The sequence below is a fragment of the Spea bombifrons genome, chromosome 1, assembly GCF_027358695.1.
Source record: "Spea bombifrons isolate aSpeBom1 chromosome 1, aSpeBom1.2.pri, whole genome shotgun sequence".
Lineage (NCBI taxonomy): Eukaryota > Metazoa > Chordata > Amphibia > Anura > Pelobatidae > Spea > Spea bombifrons.
Genome location: NC_071087.1, coordinates 61,735,255 through 61,758,736, shown reverse-complemented (window position 1 = coordinate 61,758,736; position 23,482 = coordinate 61,735,255). Strand labels below are relative to the sequence as shown.

General features: G+C 41.0%; 1 protein-coding gene across 1 annotated transcript; it reads left to right on the top strand.

Annotated features, from left to right (window-relative positions):
• The first annotated feature begins 8,705 nt into the window (after positions 1-8,705).
• Positions 8,706-22,953, top strand: MLLT1 (MLLT1 super elongation complex subunit). Its single transcript, XM_053462276.1, has 12 exons — positions 8,706-8,916; positions 14,209-14,389; positions 14,974-15,056; positions 15,167-15,310; positions 16,442-16,567; positions 16,761-17,303; positions 17,943-18,030; positions 18,519-18,627; positions 19,303-19,396; positions 19,743-19,814; positions 19,942-20,013; positions 20,190-22,953. The coding sequence occupies exons 1-12, from the start codon at positions 8,905-8,907 to the stop codon at positions 20,316-20,318; spliced, it is 1,653 nt and encodes a 550-aa protein (XP_053318251.1). The 5' UTR covers positions 8,706-8,904; the 3' UTR covers positions 20,319-22,953.
• Positions 22,954-23,482: the final 529 nt, after the last annotated feature.

Genomic DNA, 23,482 nt, shown 5'->3' with positions numbered 1-23,482 from the left:
TTCTTTGTCTTGTTTTTTTTTTGTACATGCATGTGGGATGAAAAATTATTAGCATGATTTTCCATCACATTTGTTTTCAAAGAACTGTCTTCCCTGCCGAAGCTGAAGTCTGCATGTATTGTGCTGTTTTTATTGCCATGGTGTCCCCAGCAATCTTCTGGGAAAGGGGAGAAATGGCTGCAGGTAAAAGTGAGTGCCTAAAACTCAGATGGCAATTACATTGTCAAGGCATCCCAAGTGTGAGTAACCTAATAGCCTTTTTCACTCCTTTTTTATCCAGTGATTCTCTACATTTTTACCTTCTCTTCTTGGATTTATAGATTATAGGAGGACATAGATAAAACCAAATGTTTAATCAGAATGTTGCAGACATTACTGGCATGTTGTTATATGCCTGCCTACGCCAGCAGACGTGTCCTCCTTCCCTGTTGGTGTAGGAGGACCCTTTCTTTCTAAACTGGCACATTTCAAATAGATATGTTTTAACCCCTCCTTTTTAACACCCTTCTCTCATCACAATGTTATATTGACCAGCACCACCATCACCACCTACCACAGGCACTGATGTATAGGCCAGTGAAGGGCAATTGTAAAAAAACCAAAAACCCTTACCCTTTCCCCACATTTTCAACAATTTTCTTATTCTTTTGTTTAGCCATGATTCCTTGAGGTGTCTCATGGAACAATATATTATGTCTTACATATAAAATGATAAACAAAATTACATATTTTCATACTATTTCATACTTAAAACTACCAAAGTTATGAGGTTGGTAGGAATAAATCTTTTTTTTCTTTAGACATATTGGCCTTGGGCATGAGCAGAGTTCTAGATATTTTTTGTCACGCAGTCTCATTTGAATTCCACCACTTTCATAGACACATATACCTGTCTAAACCAATCACATAATACGTGATAATTTTGGAGGTGCTTTTAAGCGTTCAGTACCGGTTGTGCTGTTCTTAGCTTCCCTTCCTGTGACAAACCCTATCTGGTCTCTGAGCACTTAGTCTGAAAAAAGTGGCTGTAGTGTAAGTAACAGAACCTTAGCAAAAAGATTGAGGTCATGTCGAGAAGGGATGTCACATAGCTCGGGATCTTTACCTGGTTTGGAGATACTTGTTATGAGGGCCTCCAGAGTCTGGTAGCGGGCTAAGTTCATCTTATCCTCAGTGAACTCTCTTTCCAATCTGTCAGCGATGTTCCCTGAAATTTGATGTGTTAGATGGGCTTTCAAATAGTTAGTTATGTCTAGTGTTCTTTTGTCTGTTATTTATGAAGTGAGGTGGACTGTGAGTTTGTTGTGATCCTTAATTTTATGTACTTAGCTCTGTCTAGTTTTGTGTTTGAGGGCCCTCGCTAAGTACTTGTCTGTTTTATTGCCATAGTCATAAAACAGTTTTTGGGAAAGCTTTATGTAGTTTCTGATTCAATAGCAAAACCAAGTTGCCACCACGGGCCTCCAGCTTGGTGAGGTTATGTTTTGGTCTCAGTTTTAGAGTCTGGAGTATTAAACGTATAAGAGACTGGGAAGTGAGGGTCTGTTAGTTTTGGTTCTTTGCCTTCTTGAAAGTGAGTCTACTGTAGGTACGCTATAGAAACATTTTGAGCCTTCAACTTTCTTAGTAACTTAGATCTCTTTTCAGGCACATTAAGCCCTTTCATATTATAAAACATTGCTTTTGGCTCTAAAGGGGTAGACAAGTCATTTGTTTGAGATGTCATGGTACATTGTCTGTCAGATTCCTGAGCTGATAGGTAGTAGTGCAGAGAAAATTGCCTGTCCGATCTGTCAAGTCAAGGACCTGTCCCTTGTGGTGAAAAGAAGAGAAGGGAAAGGACCAGATGGTGAATAAAAATGGATAGCATAATAACAATAAGAGAGGTGTCATAGGCCTGTATCATATTGTTTTGTGATCAGGCAAAAAATACCGTATTTGCTCGATTATAAGACAAGGTTTTTTCCAGAGCAAATGCTCTGAAAAATACCCCTTGTCTCACATTCAAGGTCGTCTTACAAGGCTAAGATCCAGATCCTCCTCTCTGGTAACCTCCGCTGCTGCCGGCACTTCCTTGGGGGGCTTCTATGACAGAGCGGCGGCGTGACATGACCTTCCAGTGCTCCATCATAGAAAGCCCCAGCGGAAGTGCCAGCAGCAGCGGAGGTTGTCTGCGCGCATAGTGCAGACATTCACCGGCTACCAGAGAGGAGGATCAGCTCTGCAGAGGACGTGGCTCCTCCTCTCTGGCAGCCGTGAAAGTCTGTGGGATGTGCACAGACAACCTCTGCTGCTGTCTGCACTTACCCAGGGGCTTCTATGACTGAGCATCGGTGTGATATGACCTTTAAAAGGTTTAAAAGGCATATCTGGGGAGCAGAGTGGCAAGCCTGGGGGCAGATGTGCATAACTGGGGGGCATAAAATGTAAAAATAATATATAACATTAGTTTACTTTTCAGTATGCAATAAAATGAGCTGGGAAAGGCCTGAATATCTAAACTGTGAGTGTGTGGTTGTGTGTATAATGTGATGTCAGGATGCTCCTCTGCACAGAAGTGCATTGGAGCCATCTCTTCACATCCCCGTATGTGAGTGTTTAGCTATAACTATTCGCTCATTTAGTCACCTCATAGGTGAATGCATGATGGACAGCATCACGATAAAGGTGACCATATTGCACACGGGACACATATAGGATAATCAAGGCCCATGTTGGTATGCATGGAGGGAGGCCCACACCCCAGTCCCAGAGATAATGAAAGGACATAAGGGAAGTAAATGTTTATTGTGTCTAGGCCAAACCTTTCCTACATGTCCAGCATAGGAAGATGCTCTCCCGATAGTGAGGTCAATGAAATAGGAAGGAGGGCAGCGGCTGTCTTTCGTATCAGGTGGTATACATTCTAGTATTATTAATTATAAGCTGCCATTAGATGAGGTAGATTATTCTAATCTCAATACAGCACAGCAGCGGCTGATGTTGCCAGGGCCTCGGCAGAAAAACCCTATGCACCCCAATGCACTACGGAATAGTCACTGTATTTTCAAAATGTGTCTAGCTTTGTCTCCACAGTGCTAAAGATATCGAATTGTTAATTCATATAAACTTACTTGTCTATGAGAAGAATGACCGGGAGGTAATCTGCCTAGTAGCAGTTGACTCCGGCTGTATTGCTCTTGTTGGGTGTTTGTGCCTTTGAGCTTTCTGGCTCTACTTCTGTTGGGATGAGAGTTCATATATATGAAGACCGGATAGCGTCTCCCATTTTGGTATATCATCCTTAGGTATCCACTCTACTTCAAAAAACTGTTGTAGGTCTTCTGGGTTCTTTAAGGTAGCTTAACGATCCCCAGCCTGTGCTGTAAATTGGAAGAAGAACACCCAGCGGTACGGAATAGAAGCAGCTTGGAGTGAAGTTGCTGGTTATTCGTTTGGGTGGTTGGAAAGGAGGATAATAATAATAGGATGATGCTGGTCCTGCCAAGCTGAAAGATAGATCTCAGCTTCTATTAACTTTTTTTAACTGTAGATTTTATTTAGTATCTAAGAAAGGTATACAGATCATCCAACATCATATCACAGTGTGCAATAATAAATCAATATTCCTATTAAATGAACACAGATATTTTAAGTTGCTTATAAACAGTGGTATTTGCCTTCCATCGCCACCTTCTCATACAGTTTGACCTGGTCCGGGCCAATTATGTCCCACAAAGTTTAATATAACTGTCACAGAGCTTGATAGTCCGACCGACTACCTCCGCTACCTTGTGCTACCTTAGCCTGGGCAACACACTCTTTCCCCGGTTTCCCAGTCACTAGCCGAGACTCAGTGTAGGGTATAACCAAAACGAAGACTACTTTATTTTTCACACACATGGATGGATATAGTCAGCAAAGCACACATTAACACAAATCCTCAGACTAAATTACAGGTATACCTCACAGATTGCACACCCCAAAGCCGTCCCTGGCATCCACACATAGGACTTGCCATCGTTGTCCCCAAACATCCCATCATGAGTTAACTTTGTCCCCAAACAGCCTGCCCTGTGCCATCTTGGTCCCCTGCTTGTGTGATCTTTGCCTTTCTACAAATCTATTATACATCTATGATACATACAAAACCTTTTACAGTCACTCACTAATTCACACTTTCATTCACATAATTCATTCACACAATAATGTATTCTTTCACTCATTCTCACTATTCATCCACACATTAATTCCTTCTCTCACTCACTCAGTCTTTATTTATTTCAGTATTCTTATGACCCCTTTTCTCTCTAGCTACCTCTCCTCCCTTTTCTCACTATCTACACCCCCTTTTTCTACATACTATCTACATACACACAGTCTTTACAATTCTTTCTCCCCATGTCTTACCTTTCTCATCTTCTATCATCCTGCATCATACATTATTTTCTTTCTTAGAGGGGGATTGTGATCTCCCCAACCAGCCCTGCTCATCGGACACCTCATACCCAGACCAGCGCAATGCACACAGGGTGTCTGATGAGCAGGGATGGTTGGGCACAGCACAATCTTGCAGTTGCCTCTACACTCCCCTGAAGACCGCCCCAGGGGAGTTGGCCTCTCTGATCGCCCCTCCCCTATATAGACGCTGCTATTTTTTAGGTACTTCGTGGTGAATCACATTGCTGGCAGCAGTGTAATTCACCACGGGCCCCCTAGAACGCTGGGCCCCTGGGCAACTGCCCAGAGTGCCCATGCATTTAGATGGTTTCCTCGATGTTGGGCTGGTTAGGGAGATCCGTGATCTCCCCAACCAGTCCTGGAGGCTGCAGCTGCTGATCGGGTGGCTGTGCGTCCCCTCGCAGCCGTTCCTGAGGCGAGTGCCTCGTTGGCCTCACCCTAGCTACGGCCCTGCGTCTTATAACAGAGGTTGTTTTATAATCAGACCTCAAATAAAGTTCTGACTATGAGACTAAGATCCAGATCCCCTGCAGTGCTGCAGGGGATCTGGATCCTCCTGTCTGGTAACCTCAGCTGCTGTCACCGGGGCTTCTATAACTGAGTGGCGGCAGCAGCGGAGGTTGTCTACTCACATCGCACAGACTTTCCCCGGCTACCAGAGAGGAGAATTCCCCGCATTCTTACGCATGCACATATACTCTCACTGGCCACTTTGTTAGGTACACCTTGCTAGTAACAGGTTGGACCACATTTTGCCTTCAGAACTTCCTTAATTCTTCATGGCATACTTTCTACAAGGTGCTGGAAACATTCCACAGAGATTTTGGTCCATATGGACATGATGGCATCATGCAGTCGCTGCAGATTTGTTGGCTGCAAATCCATGATGCGAATCTCCTGTTCCACCATATCCCAAAGGTACTCTGTTGGATTGAGATCTGGTGACTGTGGAGGCCACTGGAATACAGTGAACTCATTGTCATGTTCAAGAATCCAGTTTGAGAAGATGTGAGCTTTGTGACATGGTGCATTATCCTGCATCAGAAGATGGCTACACTGTGGTCATAAAGGGATGGACATGGTCAGCAACAATACTTAGGTAGGCTGTCGTGTTTAAACGATGCTCAATTGGTACTAAGTGTCCCAAAGTTTGCCAAGAAAATGTCCCCCACACCATTACACCACTACCACCAGCCTGAACCATTGATACGAGGCAGGATGGATCTATGCTTTCATGTTGTTTACACCAAAGTCTGATCCTGCCATCTAAATGTCGCAGCTGGAATTGAGAGTCATCAGAACAGGCAATTTTCTTCCAGTCTTCCATTGTCCAATTTTGGTAAGCCTGTGCGAATTGTAGCCTCAGTTTCCTGTCCTTAGCCGACAGGAGTGGCACCTGGTGTGGTCTTCTGCTGCTGTAGCCCATCTGCTTCAAGGTTCAACATGTTGTAACGAGTGGTTACTTGAGTTACCGTTGCCAAAAATTCACGCTTGCACTTACACACAAACATAGTGGCTCACACTTGGCCTTGCAGCCACACACTTACTGGCCATTAAACACACTTGCCCTAACATACACACACTTTCAAAACGCAAACACAATCTCTCTCCACTTTCTCATTTCCCATCTCATATTTATTTACATCTCTTCTTATGCTTTATCTCTCCTATTCTTTATCTATCCCTATCTATCTTATTATTTCCCCATCTCTCTTCTTTCTCGTTAAATCTTACCTTTCTTACTGTCTCTCATTTCTCTTCATCTCTTCCTTTTCTCACTATCTCTTACACTGTTCTTTCACTCCTTTTTCCTTCTTCAATCCTGTGGCAGGAGCGTAAGGTCTGTTTCTTGAAACCTCTGCTTCAGTGCCCCCTTGCAGTGTGTGCTGTTTTAGTACTGAGCACCAGGTTGTGAAACCATATCCTGGCACTCTGATGAATTGCCAGCACACAGTTCCAGGGAGAACTAATGCAAAGGTCTAAATGTACAGACTTTGTGCCCCCTTAATTTTGGGCCAGTTAAAAGGTGATCCGTGATCTCCCCAACCGGCCTTGCTCCTTGAGACATTGGCCTCACAAAATAAAATTAATATTATGGCTCCTTTTATCAGGGATTGGTGACCAAATGGCTACATGGTAAGTGTCTAGATGCTCCTAGTGAAATACCTTGGGCTGTTTGCTCTCTAAAAACTTTTGTGGGGGATTTTGAGCTGGTGGGCTGCTAAACAGTCCCAATCAGACTTAGGGCTCACAAAATAAAAGTAGAAAATTTCAAGTTTAGAAAAGGGAATGGGCATGTTCCATTTTCTGCCATGTAACTTCAAAAGACCATAAAACCGTAAGACACTTACACGCTGGGTATTTCTAAAATCAAGACACTTACATTAATATATTTTGGTCAACTGAACTAATTTAGGGATATTATCAAGGTAATATATATATATATATATATATATATATATATATATATATATATATATTGTATCAAAAGAAAGCTCTATTTGTCCTTGCAAAATCAATATATAATTTGTGTGGGTATATAAAGAATTACAAAGGTGAATCCATGCTCACACATACTTATACATAGATATTCATACTTACATACATAACAAAAATACAACCCCCCTCCCCAGGGTCGGATTAACGTAGGGATGATGGAGCTGCCGGACTGACTGGGCCTATCTGTGGCCGAAGTAGCCACCAGGGCCGTCTTTAACGCAGGGCAAAAGGGGTAGCCGCCCCTTGAGCCTGCAGAAACTGCGGTCACGGGGATCGCAAATGCAAACGGGCCTGCCACTCTAGGGGGCCCGGGCGACCCCCACGATCACTTCCACAGGGGCCCGCTACTAACCTGTGCGTTGTTTGTTGTACCGCCGAGGTGATGCAGGAACTTAGCGGAGTCATGTACGTCACATGACCTTGCTGCGGGTCTGCTTCCCCTGGGCGGTAAAACAGAGGTTGTTCGTGCAGAATGCGAGCAACACAGATTTGATACTAAGGGGGGCTGGCTAGGTGGCATAAATACACAATGTGGGGCTGGCTGGGGGCAATACGCAAGGGTGTGGGGGCATTAATTCACAAGGGGGTGCTTGCTGGGGTATCACATTAATCAATACTAAAGGGGGGCTGTCTGGTGGGATAAATATACAATGTGGGGCTGGCTGGGGGCATAAATACACAATGGGGGCTTGCTGGAGTGCACAAATACACGTGGGGGCCGGTGGCATCGATACACAATACACAGCTCGGGCCATCACATAAATCAATACCAAAGGGAGCCTCAGAATACCAAATTTTAATATTTACCCTGTAACTGCCAAAATAAATGAAAATCCTAGGCACATGATGTGTATCCAAACTCGACAGATATACGGATATATTTTGAGTTTTTATGTCTCACTTGCACTAGTATTATAAGCAAAACTGTAAAACAGTTTTTCACTTTTGATATATTTTTAATTAATTGAATTTAGTTTGTAATATTTCTAATTAATTTATTATATAAATGAATATCGGTAAATATATATATATATATATATATATATATATATATATATATATATATAATTTGTGCGTACACCAAATGAGAAAGTGAGAGATTACAGTTGAACAGGGAAATGTTGAAAATGCTTGTTTCAAAGTGTAAAAATGCCTTCGTCCTAAAGGGTTAAACACAATTTCTGCTGTTTCTGTACATATTATTGTGACTTCAAGGACCCTGACCCTTCCAAACATTCTCAGCACCTAGAAATAAGGTACTTAAAGGGGTGAAAGAATTTGGGTGTCCATGAGGCATTGTGCTCACCGGTTCACTAGTACAACCTTCGTGACATTTTTAAACATAATCCCTAATGTGGCTTGTGCTGTATAATCGCAAATATCGTGTAGGAAACAAATGCTACAACAGGGACAAATCTTTGTACAAATTTTAATTGTAAACGATTTCGAATCGCTACAAAATTTGTTTTATTTAAAACAATAGTCCCTGGACAATATTAACGTGTGTGTGTGTCTTTAAGAGAGTGTAGGGTCGGGATTGTAGTAAGGGAATGTGGGGCACGAACAGCTACATCACCATGGAAACAACATGTCAGCCAGCTATTAGAGATTTATTATGTCGATCAGAGCAGCTCTACCTATCGGAAGCATTTGCCCACCCATTCTTTCTCCACAGTCCCTTCCTGATAGGAAGTACCGCCCCTTTAGTATCTTCCGATTGGTCTGATCCAAAGTGGAACATTCCGGTATCCCGGCTGAGGGTACCGAGGGCGGAGTGGTCCATTGCAAGCTGCGAGGGGGGGTTTGGGCCTAGTCTGGGGCTGTGGGGCCTGCCTGGATTTGTGACATTCTCGTCTCATTGTATACGAGTCAAAGCCGAGAATCAGGCTATTTTGATGCTGGAGAATGAGGTCGTAGATGTCGTAAATAGTCAAGAGGAAGAAGAGACTGCCGCAGGAGAGAGACATGGACAGCCAGGTATTAATAGAGAAAGAAAGGTATTGACAGAGAGAACGACGAGCACCGTGGTTTAGGTCATCAAAAGAAAATTCTGAAATGAAATGACGAAATAGAGTTGCGAAGAAAGCAGAGAGTCAGATGCTGAGGCAACCAGCGAAAGAGAGAGAGAGATAGTGAGAGAGTGTGTGTGTGTGTGAGAGAGAGAGAGAGAGAGAGAGAGAGAGAGAGAAAGAAAGAGAGAGAAAGAGAGAAAGAAAGAAAAAGAGAGAATAGCAGCATGATGCGAATCAGAGCTTGATAAACAATAGTGGATGGAAGAGTCAATGCAGGTTCTCGTATATAAAGTGTGCGAGGGACAGGTCTGTGTATGATGGGTGGACAGTCCTGTGTATGTGTCAGATACCCTAAAAATGTTTATATGAGGGACGGCCATGAGTGCCAGTGAAGTGTCTCTTCATGTCACACACTGGCACCCCCCCCCCCCCGTACACACATATAGTATTCATTGTAGGTGACTTCGCTAAGCATTATAAATAACCAACCTCCGCATGCGTCTTCTGCAAAAAAACTATACATAAGACAGGGCCTGCTCAACTCTTGCACGTGAAACTCTGAAGCTGTCACTTAATGAAAGTGCATGTTTAGAATTTAGGTTTTTCAATTAACCCGCACATGTCTTGCATACACGCACGCACGCACAAAAATATGTCTGATAAACATCAATATTTTAGATGTGTGTGTGTGTGTATGCGTGCAAGAAAGTAGCCTCAAAAGCGTCTTGTATGCTTTCACCCTTGTCTGCCTCAGTTATAGTCAGTGTGCAAGTGTGTGTCAGATAGACGCATTCGCATGTGTGTGCATAGAAGGAAAGCCAAACAAGCATGTACGTGTGCACACGTGTAAGAGCTAAGCATGTGCGAGAGAGCTATATAATATATGTGGGTTTGTGTGAGCATGTGTAAGAGAATCTTACCATGCATCTTGCCATGCAACTAAGAGTGATGATGAATGGACGCGGTGGTAAAACAAAAAGTATGTCAAGCACAGGAAGTCTATTTACAAGTTACAGAGGTCACCCGAAATATGGACCAACTAGTGAGTCGTCTCTTTCTCTGAAGATGACCCTGCTTTTAAGTAATTCCTATTTACTGTGGGACGAAGACATGTAGCCACGACCCCTAGAATTGATGTAAGTTTGTGGAGCTTTGGTGCCAGGTGTTCAGAAGCAGCCAGCACCTACGATGACTTATACGTTAGCGTTCTAGTTCACAAGTGAAACAAGCCACCAACCAGATTGTGTGAAAGCCAGATCCCTACGCTAAGTATAACATAATTAATTAAAAAAAAAAAAACCGGGTAGCTAGGGTAATGCAAACAGAGCAGTACAAGTGCTGTGTTCGATGTTTTGGGAGGAGAGGTTCCAAAATAAAACGGGCAAGGTAAAAATATGGGAAGAATAAAAGTGGTGGCAACCAAGGGATACAAATTAAGACCACCGATACAGAAATACAGGTGCTTGGCTATTCAGGTACTGATATAACTATCTTGGGGTATTTTGATGAGTGGTAAGATAGTTTTGTACTGGAAAGAACTATGACGCACTTGCGTCTTTCTCCTGTCCTCCAGCTCCTAAGCTTGCAGGAGATATGCTCGGTCAAACACATATCTAGCTCGCCAAAGCTCATGCATGCTGTACTTCGCATGGTCAGGGGAGTCTAATGTAAGGAAAGCTCTCCTATTGGTTTCAGTGCAAGTGTTTTCTTGCTGCTGATTGGTTGCTTCAGCAGCCAAAAAGTGGTGCAAACAAAAAACACAGGACTGGGAAGGGGACTGTATGCTGCACAGGTGAAGCTGCAGCTTCACGCGAGGTAAGTACTTTGTTTGCCCCCCCCCTCCCCAGGTATGTAATGCATATTAAAGTACTTGGAATGTTCTTTAATATGTGGTAATCATTGATGTGGTTGTATGGGACACCAGACTGGCCCTTTAACTTAAGTTAAAAATGTTCTAGCTGATCAATTGATGAAATATTTTCATTTGAAGTCAGCAGTCAATAAAATAACCCACTGCCTGTATGGGATGTTTTAAATTAGCATACAGTATTAGAGGACCTAGAACTGGAATCCCATTCACGTAGCCATTTCTAATGTTTAGCGTTATAAATATGTTGCATACCAGCCATGGTTACTCTGGTATGTAGTATATCTTTGGGATAATGTCGATTACAATGACTGCACTTATTTCTATGTCTCGCCATGCTTTTGAACATTGGCTGAAGGTCCGTGTTAGCGACTGTTAGGGTTACCTTTAGTGATGCAAAGCTATATATATATATATATATATATCATATTATAGCTGTGTGGTCCCTTTAAATTTTCATGGTGTTGCGTTTGCAAATAAATGGGGGGGTGGTTTCTACAGTATCCCCCATATGCATTTGCCTCTTTCCGCCCCATTTCCCATATTTTTATGTATGTTGCATTTTACAGCATGCATATTGGCGCAGGTGTTGAAGTACTCCATTGTGTGTTTTAGTAGTTTTAAGTGCTGGAATGTGTCTTTAAAGGCATTGGCAGGTTAGACTGGATGCTTTTCACAATATGAGTGACGTGTATTTTCGGGACAACTTCAAATAACTAAGCTTGTGATCTTCGAGCTGGCTACTTCATTTTCTGTATGTTATCGAAAAATCCCAGCTGACTTAAATAAGAAAATCTTTACCTCCTGACAACTAATGGGTTACCTAAAAACTGTTATAGGAACCGTTTCGCTCCTTTAGTTCAGTTACTAAAATTGAACCTCAGCGATTGGACAATTCAAAGTTTAATCTCTAACAAGGATTGGCTAGTCTGTAAAGTCTCCAGGTACGCAAATAAAGTGGAATTGAAAAGGAGAGAGATGGGAGAAATTAAGTTTCTCTGTTCCTCTGCCTTATAGGTGAATATTTTTATCACTTCTGCTACTCTTGTACACTGGCTAATTAGTCTGTATGTCAAGATATGATGCGTTAGCCTTTGACTCTTAGCCATGCGAGGGTAGTCATGCCCCAAGTTTTTATTGCATGTAAAGGTAAAGTTAAGTGACCCTGCAAAAGGAGAATGCATATTAAAGTACTCTCTAAACATTGTACTATGTATTCTTCTGATAAAAGACACTTTCCTGAGGTAGAAACAGTTGTTCTGTCCATAGACGATTCTTGCTGCTGATTGGCTGCTTGAAGCAGCCAAACAGCGGGAGCGCTTTCCATGTAAGCACATAGGTCTGGATAGACCAGCCTGCAGCGTTCTCCAGAGCTGGAGCTGACCAGAGGTAAGTGTATAATGTGCAAGGAGATCTGCATGAGAAATAGCAGCGACGTGAGGGGAAATGCATATTAAGAGGGATTCTTCATAATGCCCCCATACATTTGCAAGGGGAGCACCATAAAAATGTAAAGGGGCACAGGGTGGCTACACAGAATGTCAGGGTACAATACACTTCTAGCTGAGCCCAACTTGAAATGCATTGGTCACGTAATTCTGCCACACAGGCTGTGGTGCTCAGTTGACATGAATATCTACAATTCCTTTGCCCCTCTAAGGTTCCAACATCATTTTGAAATGTTATAGTATGTTTTATGTGCTTCTGTGCCTGTCAGATGAAGGTAGGTTTCCAGCCTTAGGGAGATCTAGTTCTGCAATTTGTCATTGCAGTGACACAGCTTGTGTGTGTGTCTGTTTATGCCTGTGTCATAACATTACATTTGGTGTTTGTTTTACTATTAAGTGGAGTAATCATCTTAGGCTTTATTTTTTTGAGTAACAGGCAAAAATAGTTGAAAGTAGGAGAAAACAACAACAAGTTAAGACAAAGAACTTTATGGTGTACTCAGACCGGGAGCATTGTTGGCCTGTTGGGACAATATTCTGGTACATAGTGGTCCTCAATTATGGTGATCTACTGAAGGGAGTCGGATGTCAGTGCCTCGTTCTGTGCAGACATCTTCAGCTTTGCTCCTTTGTGCAGTGTGGGTCATCAAAGTAAAGAACTCGTATCATGAACTCCTGTCATGGGGCTCGCTGTACTTTGAAGACCCACATGGGCACCTTCTATTAGACTACCATGGCTAAAGTCTCACCGAGCCAGAAAAGTTAGAGGACCTCATCATTTGTTGCTCTTATGAAGTAGAAACAAATTCTGCTGTTTCATTCCACTCCAACCTCATTATCACATTCATTTTACATGGAATCTGGTGCGTTTTACCGTATGCAAATTATTTATATAGTTATGTGTGTATCCTCTAGCTGGCTCTACTGGAAGCAAGGAGCATCTGTCAGTGTACTTGCACGCACTCAGTAGTACTCCCTTTGAAATCAATGGAGTAGCAGCGGCCAATCACATTTATGCTATCAGAACTTCAATGTTTTGATACAAGTAATACAATGGGATTTCTATGGGGGTTTAGCTACTGGTGTAGGAATGACTGAAAAATGTGTGAACCTATTTGCTTGCAGTAAAATGAGTTGGAGACCAATGCAAATACACTACAAAATGTTTTAAAAATAAAGTTTTGTGGACTATGCTTTTCCTTTAAACATTCTATCCATCATTATTGAAGCAAATATTTTTAAGGTTTAAGGTTTCAACACATTTTCGTCACCACAGGAAGCCAAACCAAACCCTGTGACAATTAAACTCTTAAGGGTAGTTTATTGTCACGACAAAAAAAAAAAGAAGCCATTTCTTGTTTGTGTGTGCCTGGAAAGGGTCATGCTCACCTTTTCACACATAATAGACACCGTACTGTTCTGCTTATTTAGTTTGCACAATTGTGTTCCTGGCTCATTGAGGCAAGTCAGTATCTGCAAATATGGACTTGACTTAATATTTTCAGAGAATTACTATTGGAAGTTATAATAAAAGTGTTTTTTAGTGGAAGCAATACCACTGCCATGGCTCCAGATCTAAATGAAGTCTATGTGCATGTGCTCCATCTCTTGAGCAGAACTGCATTTCTATAATTTGAATTTTCTTGCAAATGTTTTCTGTTGGTACTCTCGTTACCATGGGGTAGATTTCCTCTCAATAAAAGGAGCAATCGTGTCATTTTTGATGAGTACTAAGTAAGTTAAGCGTTTGGGTGCTAGAATTGGGTGCTTGTCTTTTTTTAATAAAAAAACATGAAAAAACCTTCAAGTACTTTTTGTTATCAGGTGTTACCGCACTGAAAAATATTTTATGTCGGCGCAGTCCATCTTTGGTTTATAACCTTGGAATGCGCACATGAACAATTTGGATAAAGACAGGGTTCTGACTTTTAGTTTTTTTTAGTGCACTGTACAGGTGAAACTGGAGCTGGGTCACCGTGCCCAGTTGAGGAAGAAGCCAACTACAGAGGGATTCACCCATGACTGGATGGTCTTTGTTCGTGGCCCAGAGCAGTGTGACATTCAGCATTTTGTAGAAAAGGTGGTCTTCAGGCTGCATGACAGCTTCCCCAAACCTAAACGTGGTGAGTAACCCTGCTGCATGGTTGGACAAGTCTCCCAGGAACAATCTTACGTGGCATGTAAGGCTTGTTACAATTAGTTACCGCAGAGTATGTATTCCGCCATTGGTAATCTCATTTCAGGATAAGAATATTGTAATACCTTGTTATAAAGCATGGGTGGACCATTTATAGACATTTGTTTGGCGCATATGTTTGACATTGTGTTCCTACATGATGCACCATTAAAAGAAAAAACAAGGAGAATGCTGTTTCTTGAAGTATGAACGCTGAGTTTATTTAAAAACATTATGCTACCTACAGTTGCTATGTAGGTACACCTTGAGTTACCTTATCTGGTGAACATATGTGTTTTCCGGAACTTTGTATACCCCTCATGAGCAGGCATATACATTCCCTTACCTAGAAGAGAAAGGAAAAACACACTTATTAACTTGCAAGTTGGCCACAGACTTATGGCTCTTAAATGGGTTAATGACATGCCCGCAGACTCTGTAAAGTTTAGTTTGGCTATTAAACGGCATTTTCATGAAAATGTCAAAATTGCATAAAATGCATTGGGTTTCCTTATTTTGCTTGTCTTTTAGTGTGCAAGGAACCTCCCTATAAAGTAGAAGAGAGTGGGTATGCTGGTTTCATCCTGCCTATTGAAGTGTACTTCAAAAACAAGGTAATACAAGTCTTAAGTGTTTTATTTGTATGCGCATCAATTGATAGCCACAAGTAACGATTCATAAGTTTCTGTCACCAATATGTTTCCTTTCGTCCCTTGTTCTGCAGGAGGAGCCCAAAAGGGTCTGCTTTACTTATGACTTGTTCTTGAACTTGGAAGGGAATCCACCAGTAAATCATCTACGCTGCGAAAAGCTGACATTCAATAACCCCACAAAGGAGTTCCGACGAAAACTACTGAAAGCTGGAGGGGTAATTGTTGGATGGAAGCTACACGTTTCTTAAAATAGGCAGATATCTTACTTTTCCTTTGCAGCATTGGCATGTTCATCACTTATACAAAGAACTGCATATGTATTTGTAACAGAACGCTGATGTCTTCCTTGCGGCAAAAGCCAGCTATGCTCAGAGTAAAGCTGTTCCTCTGGGGGGGGGGGGTCTCCCAAAGAACCGTACCACCAATCATGGCACTACACATCAGTCAGGATGCAAGAAACACACTTTATTGGCACCAGGCATAGTTTATATAGCTGGGCAAATAAACATATACGAGAAACAGGAAATAATATATACAAAGATACCCTTCCAGCGAGAGTTCCCACACACAGTATCCAAAAGGCTCATATAGAAAGGGAAGAGAAAAAAGAAAGAAAAAAATTATGGTGTAGTATATCAAAGTAGGTCTCAAAAAAAACACGCTATTAAGCAGATCGGACCCTTACAATTTAAAGGGCATAAATATGCCCATACATAGAGTGTGATGATCTCCTTTGGAGTTTCTTTTATCCCACACTGGTATTTGTAGATAAAGAAGGTAGGCAGCGGAGGGGAGTAGATAAAAACGATAATTTTAATGTATAAAAGAAAGACAAACTTGTCCACCGTTTCGGATGTTACAGAGTCCAGGCTTCAAACTTCGTAGCAGCGCTACCACAAAGAGACGCCGTCTTAGTCCTCTGATCCTCTTCCGTAATGCTACTCCTCCTCCCGATGTCGTCAACACACACTACGCGTTTCGTTTATCGCTTCATCTGGTGGCACATTAGTGATTAGGGAAGTAACGCTTAAACGTAGACTAGACGTTGAGTCATTCTGAATACACTGAAATGCAAACAAGAGGAAGAAAATAATAAACGGGGGGGGGGGTCCAGCATCCCTTAGTTTTATATAAATATGTGTATGTACAGATCAATGCTGTGCTTTATGAACACGTTAGCGACATCAGGCTGAATTCCTCTTAGAAATCTGTGCAGGAACTCTTCTGCTATAGTTATTCAGACTTAAGGAACAGGAGCATCTTGATGGCTAAACCATGGGGGGCAAGTTGTTGTTCTTGTTTATCAAAATATAGACCATTGCACCACCCTGTGTTGTGGCTTTCAGGTGATGGTTATGCCAGAGGGAGCAGAGACTGTGTCCAGACCGAGTCCAGATTACCCAATGCTACCAACAATCCCCCTATCTGCCTTTTCAGACCCAAAGAAAGCTAAGCCATCTCATGGCTCAAAGGTTAGTGGTCCTTACTTACTAATATACTACCCCCTTTTTAGTTTTTTTGTTTAGATTAAATGGGAAAAGCCATAATAGAGCTAGAAAGCTAGAGCTTTTCAGAAACATCTTGTGGTTTTGTTATTTTTATTAGTCAAAATATGCTCTTTGAGCAATTGTTGCCCATTCTTTGTAATATAAGTATATTTTACAGGATGGAAACAAGGACAGCAAGACTTCAAAACCCCATAAGGTAACAAAGGAGCACCGGGAGCGGCCAAGAAAAGATTCAGAAAGCAAAACTAAGGAGAGTGAAGGAAATAAACAAAACAAGGAAACCTCCTCCCGAAAACCTGCTGAAATCAAACCTCCTAAAGAAGAGAAAGCACCTGTTAAAGTTGCCTTCAAGGAGCAGAAAATGACCCTCAAAGAACCCAAGCCTGAAAACATGTCTCCAAAAAGTGTTCCTGCTGATATTAAGCCCAGCAGCAAGAGGCCCCCAAACTCTGATTCACCAAAATCAATGACCAAGAAACTTAAGAAGGGTAGTTCCAAAGGGCTTCCTATGTCTGGAACGTCCCCTCGAGGACCTCCTAATCCTGTCACAACTTCCACCACCTCTTCTTATCCAGAAAAGAAGCCGCTTAAAGAAAAACCCATTACCAAGGTGGATAGACCTAAGCCTGATAGTGAGGTTAAGAAGTCTACAGAGGCTGAAGATTCAAACTCTGATGATGATGGGTCATCAAAATCAGAAGTAAGTGAACTCTTTCATGTCAGGAACAGGTTAAGTCCAGGTGCTAAATCTGCTGTTTCGCTGTAAATTGTTTTCTGATTTGAGATCAAACGAATGCGTCAATGTTTAACCCCTTTAGGATGGAGGACACAATGTTACGTCCCTGCAAAAACTTTCAGAGGGCATACCACGTCCTTTGTGGCTAATCTTTTTTCTATACTAAATGATTTATCTATATATACATTTATATTCCAAGATAGATAGATATATCTATTAGACTTTCATCTGAAAGTGGAGTAAGATATACATTTTTATATGGTAAGATATACATTTGTAAAATGATGAGCAAATCCATATTTTGTATCTTTCTACATGCAGTCAGTCCTGCGGTCAGTGACCTGTAGGGTTTATAACAGTAAGGTATTTAAAAACTGTGTAACATTTCAGATAAAGTAATTGTCCTGTAAAACAAAATGTTTCTATTGGACAGTTACACAAATAGTATAGCATATATTATTTCCTGCTCTGTACTACAAATATAAAAACATATAGCATTGTATTCTAACAATACAAGAGAATATTGCTTATTTGTCTGCTTTATTTGAATTCTTTGTTAAGCTTTCATTTTTCTTTTCCGATCTCTTGCATGTTAACGTTCAGTCAGTCCCATCCAGTCCCTCCAACAGCAGCTCCAGTTCTGACTCGAGCTCAGAGTCGGATTTTGAACCCCCGCAGCATCATAGCCAAGGTAAATACACATTAGTACAATGTTAAGAAAGGCAGCTTATTATTTTGTTGCTTTGTAGCTCTGTCACAGTTGATAAGTGAATGGAGAATCTTAATGGGTGTTAAGTTCGTTGACCATAATACCCCAGGACCCAGCACACACAGTACAATTAGATGTGTGCTGGAATGTATCAATGTATTTGGTAATGCTTTATATTGACTTTGTTGTTAGCTATCACTAAGTTTTGAGAACATTTGTTCCAATTCTTACACATATCCCCCATCAGTATGCAAATATCACTAACGTGTCCTACAGTCTGCCGTTTTTTTTTTCTTTTACGCTTGGTGCGTTCTAGTTTTTTTTATTATTATTGTTTTCCAGTACTTTAGCACAGTATTAAAATTTTAATTGTGGTCAATAACATTTTGTCATTTGGTTGTTATAGCTTCAAGCTATGAATATGTTCCAGAAATCGCTTAAAGAACCTGTTTCTTGCTTTTACATACTAGGCCTCCTGAGATCCATGGTGGAGGATCTTCAGTCGGAGGAATCAGACGATGATAGCTCCTGTGGGGAAGAATCAGCTCCAAAGACCAAGACAACTGGCAGAGATTCTCGGTGAGCACCTTTTTGATGATGTATTACAATCACTTCAAGCTATATATTTCATTTACAATCAAAAGTGTTTCTGTAGTGGAAGTGCTATTACTTCATACAATTATTGGATATGTAAATGTATGGATGTGCTGTATGTCCTGCAGTCTTCTACCAGACCACATGGTCAGCTGACTGCCTGATTTCTTCATTATCTGCTGGAAACAAAATCAATGGCCTGAACTTAAAATACATTTAGTGACCTGAACTTCAGGTATTGCTCTCTAGTGAAGTCACTGCTGACAGACCAGAGGAATCCTTCCATACTGCAGAAATCCATGGGATGCAAACCCCTGTTGGATCTCTGAAAAGTTCTGGAAAATAGTGCATGATGTTCTTTGAGTAACATAGGGAGTTCAGATGCATAATCGACCCATAAATGGTACTGTACAAAATTTCAAATGACCATATACATTTTTGGAATAATTTGCAATTACGAGTTGCTAAACTTGTATCAGTCTTGGAAATAATTTTGGCATGTTTATGTCACCTTTTGGGTCAGCAGCTAGGACAGGGCTGTGTTGTATGTTGATTGTGGACCCTTTCTTATCCACAGTCATGAAGTTAGTATGCTAGACATCAGACTCTGTGATACTGGGTCTTTCCTGTATTAATAACAACATGTTTTTTGACTGACAGGATAAGTCTTAGTGACAGTGACAGCAGTGACGACTCTTGCGCCCCTAGCCGTGGAGCTGCCCCCATACAGAAAATGCCCCCTGCTAATAATAAGGTAAATTGGGAGTAAATGTTTTGCATATCAATGTATGTATGTACCACTCTTTAATTAAATGAGTTTATATTACAGGAGGTCACAAGTTATTTTACTCTCTTTGGGAAACCAACCGGTTTTTACTTTTATTTTGTTTAGTTGGACAATGGGAGACCATGTTCAAAAAGGGGTTAGATTCATTTAAACCACACTTCGGCAGTCAATTGCTTTGGAGGCAAATAATGTTTAGACTTCAGAAGCTATTGGGCTACTGTCATGTACCAGAGAAACCGTATCCTTCATAGTGGCTTTTTTTTTTTCCATACCACCTCTCTTCTTGATTGTGCTCTTTTGCTTTGATGCACAGACCACTGGCCGAAGAAGCCCAGAGAGCTGTACTAAATCGGACAAGATGCTGAAGAAAGGTGTATACGACAAGGTAATCCCCAACTGTTGCATTTAAATCAGAGACTTCATTGTTTTGTAGGTTTGACCTGCATGTCACCAATATGTTACCCCCCTGGTTGTATTGGCTATAACAATGAGGCTTTTCTTCTTCTTTCCAGGCATATACAGATGAGCTAGTGGAACTACACCGGAGGCTGATGGCTTTGCGGGAGAGAAATGTACTTCAGCAGGTGAGCACATCTAGCATCTCATGTCAACTTGGCAAATAGAAGCTGTGTGTGTGGGGGGGGGGGTTATTTCATTCGTAGGTCTTGAGGATTTGCTTGTACATGTTTCCGTATTTTGTAACTTGCTCCAGCTTTGCAGATGCTTTCTTTCTTCCTAATTTTTAATTCTTTTCATTCAGATTGTAAACCTTATTGAGGAGACGGGTCATTTCAATGTCACCAACACAACTTTTGACTTTGATCTCTTCTCTCTGGATGAGACAACGGTCCGCAAACTGCAGAGTTATCTGGAGGCTGGCGCTACATGACCTCCTGGGGGATGGGTGAGAAAGGAAGATTGTGATGTTGAGCAGTTTGCTCTGAAACATCCCCAGCCCCTGAATCAGTCCTGGGAGCGTCTGAGGCCGACCAGCTGCTCCCTATCAATAGGACCTCTCTCACTGTGCCACCTGGCTCCACCAATCAGGATTCCATCACTCCCAATAGTGTCAGGCTTTCTAACCTTCCTAAGCACACGAGGTTGACAGGTTTATTAAACCTTTATTGTACTTTCAAAATACAGATATAACCAGGTTTCAGTTTTAAGAGGTTTCGTTCGGTTTATGGTGGAAAAATTGAATCCGTGTTGGTAGCTGACATATCATTGCAAGTGTTTGTATAGAATTGTATGTGTTTTTGGAACACATACATGGACAAGCACATCTAGGCTGTAATCTGCATTTATATATATATTTGAATTGATGCCTTTTTTTCATCCAACCTGGCCTTAGATGCAGCTGCATTTTAATTTCCTCTAATAAAATTCCGTCTGTATTTTGAGATTACATTTTACAAAGGAAATCTGCTGTGAGGCAAGAGGGACTGGTTCTTGTGAAGGCATCTCACAGCGGGCTCTCTCTCCTCTCGATTGCCATCACCTATCAGTGTTCTTCTTCCCATGACAGTTGTAACTGAGAGAGGTTGTATTTCAGGCGAGCAAGTAGAGGGTTGAACTCTGCTTCAGAATAATTATGGAACTTCAGATCTGTAAGCTGTATATTATATATTATATATATGTATGTATGTATTTTATGTATAAGAGGGCCTGGAGGGGCATTGTATGATTGATTTTTTTATTTTTTTTATTCTCTGAGGGTTAAGGGTTGAATACTGATACTTTTAATTTCTTTTTAGTCTCTTGCTGTAATTTTAAATATTTTTACTCAATTGAGCATGAGATACTGCATTTGACATGCAAGAGGGATGGTGGAGGTGGTATGCATTTAAAATGGTTTTAGCAACATATTCTATTTCTGTTCTTTTATACTAGGGGTACTTTTGAGGTATCTTTCTGTTTGTAAAGAGGTGAAGCATATTGCCCCAAAAGGAGGCAGATCTACAGGCCGGCAGTGGAAGAGTATTTGTATAGGACCTCAGCTGGGTTGATACCAGCACTCTGTTTACTCTTCTTTCTATTGTTGCAATGAAGGCAGTGTTGTCCATGCGTTTGTAAGCCAAAAGCAGTCGGTTCATGTGTTTCACTTTCCTCCGCACTAAAACCTCTGCTTTTGGAGTTTTTAAATGAATCAGTCATCCAATTACATGTGTACGTTACAATCCAGTTTCATGTGCACAGAAATTGCTGTTGTTTGCACTGAACATTTCTCCTGACCATGTGCAATTTTGCTAACTCCGTGTCTAGTGCCCTGTTCGTTTTTGTGTTTAACACGCCTATCCTATGCACTGGATGACAGGTTTTAACCCACTGCTTTTGAACATGAATCCTCAAGGGCTGCAAATACCCCAGGTATATGGGACACTGCTCAGTTACTCACAAAGTTGATTGATTATATGTTTAATCTGAAAAGAAAAAAGATCTCACAACCATGGTTAGATTGCTGTTGTGGAGTACATTTGGAAACCTTGCATTAAATCTGACATGCCAAAAGTTTCCAGCACAGGGGTAGAACGTTTAAAAAGTTGTACACTTCCAGTTCTTTCCTGTCATCCTTTGTTGACATACAAAACACTAACTATATTTTTACATAGGTTTTTACACTCCTTTTTCTAGTTTGCCCCCCCCCCCCACGTTAGCATCCTGAGTCCCTCCAAGGACCAAAATGATTATATAAAGAGGCGATGCCTCTGAATGGTCCCTTTTTTATAACCTACATTTGTATTTTACTTTCTTTTTTGTTGTAAATGTGTTTGGCAGGCTATGAGCTCATCACGCCCTTCTTAAAAGGTAAAAATGCTCTGATCACTACAGCTCTGGAATTTTCCCTCTGCTTTTCCACCGGTTATACAGAGACCCTGTACTTGTGTTGTGAACCTCATATGGTATGGGTGTAGAAATTCAAGATTTTCAGACATTTCCCACATTGTGATTAGTCAGGGGTTTTCCATGCACAGTATTGAATTCAATCTTCTTGATATCAGTATTTCTTATAAGCTGCAAAAGGTTTTACTTTTCCCCACAGGTTTTTTTTTGTTAAATATTTTATATAACTTTACATAGGTAAATGCATCATTCATGGGGAATTTGACCCAAAATGTATTCTATAAATGCTGTTATAGAAAAAAGGGTGGGATATATAATCCATTGTTACCAGGACATCTCGGTCTCCTCTTTGTTCATGCCAAATTTGGTATGCATTGTTACCATTTACCAGTATTTGATATTGGGCCTTTGTGACACTTTAAGAAAACCTTCAATTTCAACAGTTGCAGCGTGTAAAAATACACTTTTAAATGAAACAAAATTTAAACAAGCTGGTTTATTGCCCTGGAAGTATTTATTAATGTATCAAGCTGAATGGGTTGCTTTTTTTAACCCAAAAGCAAGCTTGGAAACTGTATTGCTAATGATGCAGAGATGTTTTGGTCCTGTATTATTTTTATTTTAATATTGGAAACCTGGAAAGAGTTTTTATAGAAAAATGTGAAATAAAGATGGAGAAATGCTATATTTGTACAATGTCTTTTTGTTTATAGCAGTTACAACCCTTATTTTGCTTGGTAGAGTGGGTCACAAATGACATGTTCTTGTGAAGCCTTTTAATACAACATGACCACACAATGTAGATTTTGTGTCTTTGAATTCTTCCTGTGGAGTTTGCATTTGCTTATACTTAATAAGCAGCACCTGCTAAAGTTATTGGGCTCTGAATGCTTAACACATGTACCCACTTTGAACCTTAACCACACTCGCCAAAAATGCCAATCTAGCTTGTCTAGGTATATGACCCTAGATAAAACAATCACTTTTGGAGAGTGCTTTGCACAAAGCCGAGTGCGCGAGTCTAGTACGGATTACTACTATTCTTCCCTCAGTCCTTACTGAATTCACAGCAGTTCTGAAACTGCAGTTCCCTTATCATGTATTTACTATCAAATATGTTCTTGTGGCATTCAGTACGCATGCACGCACAACCTGTTGTTGCTTTAGAAGATGGAACATATCAATTCAGCAAATAGTATTATTGACACTCCT

Excerpts from the sequence above, each read along its gene's own strand:
- MLLT1 (XM_053462276.1), top strand. Across the intron at positions 15,311-16,441 it reads AACTACTGAAAGCTGGAGGG|GTGATGGTTATGCCAGAGGG; the intron begins GTAATTGTTGGA and ends TGTGGCTTTCAG. Across the intron at positions 18,628-19,302 it reads ACAACTGGCAGAGATTCTCG|GATAAGTCTTAGTGACAGTG; the intron begins GTGAGCACCTTT and ends TTTGACTGACAG.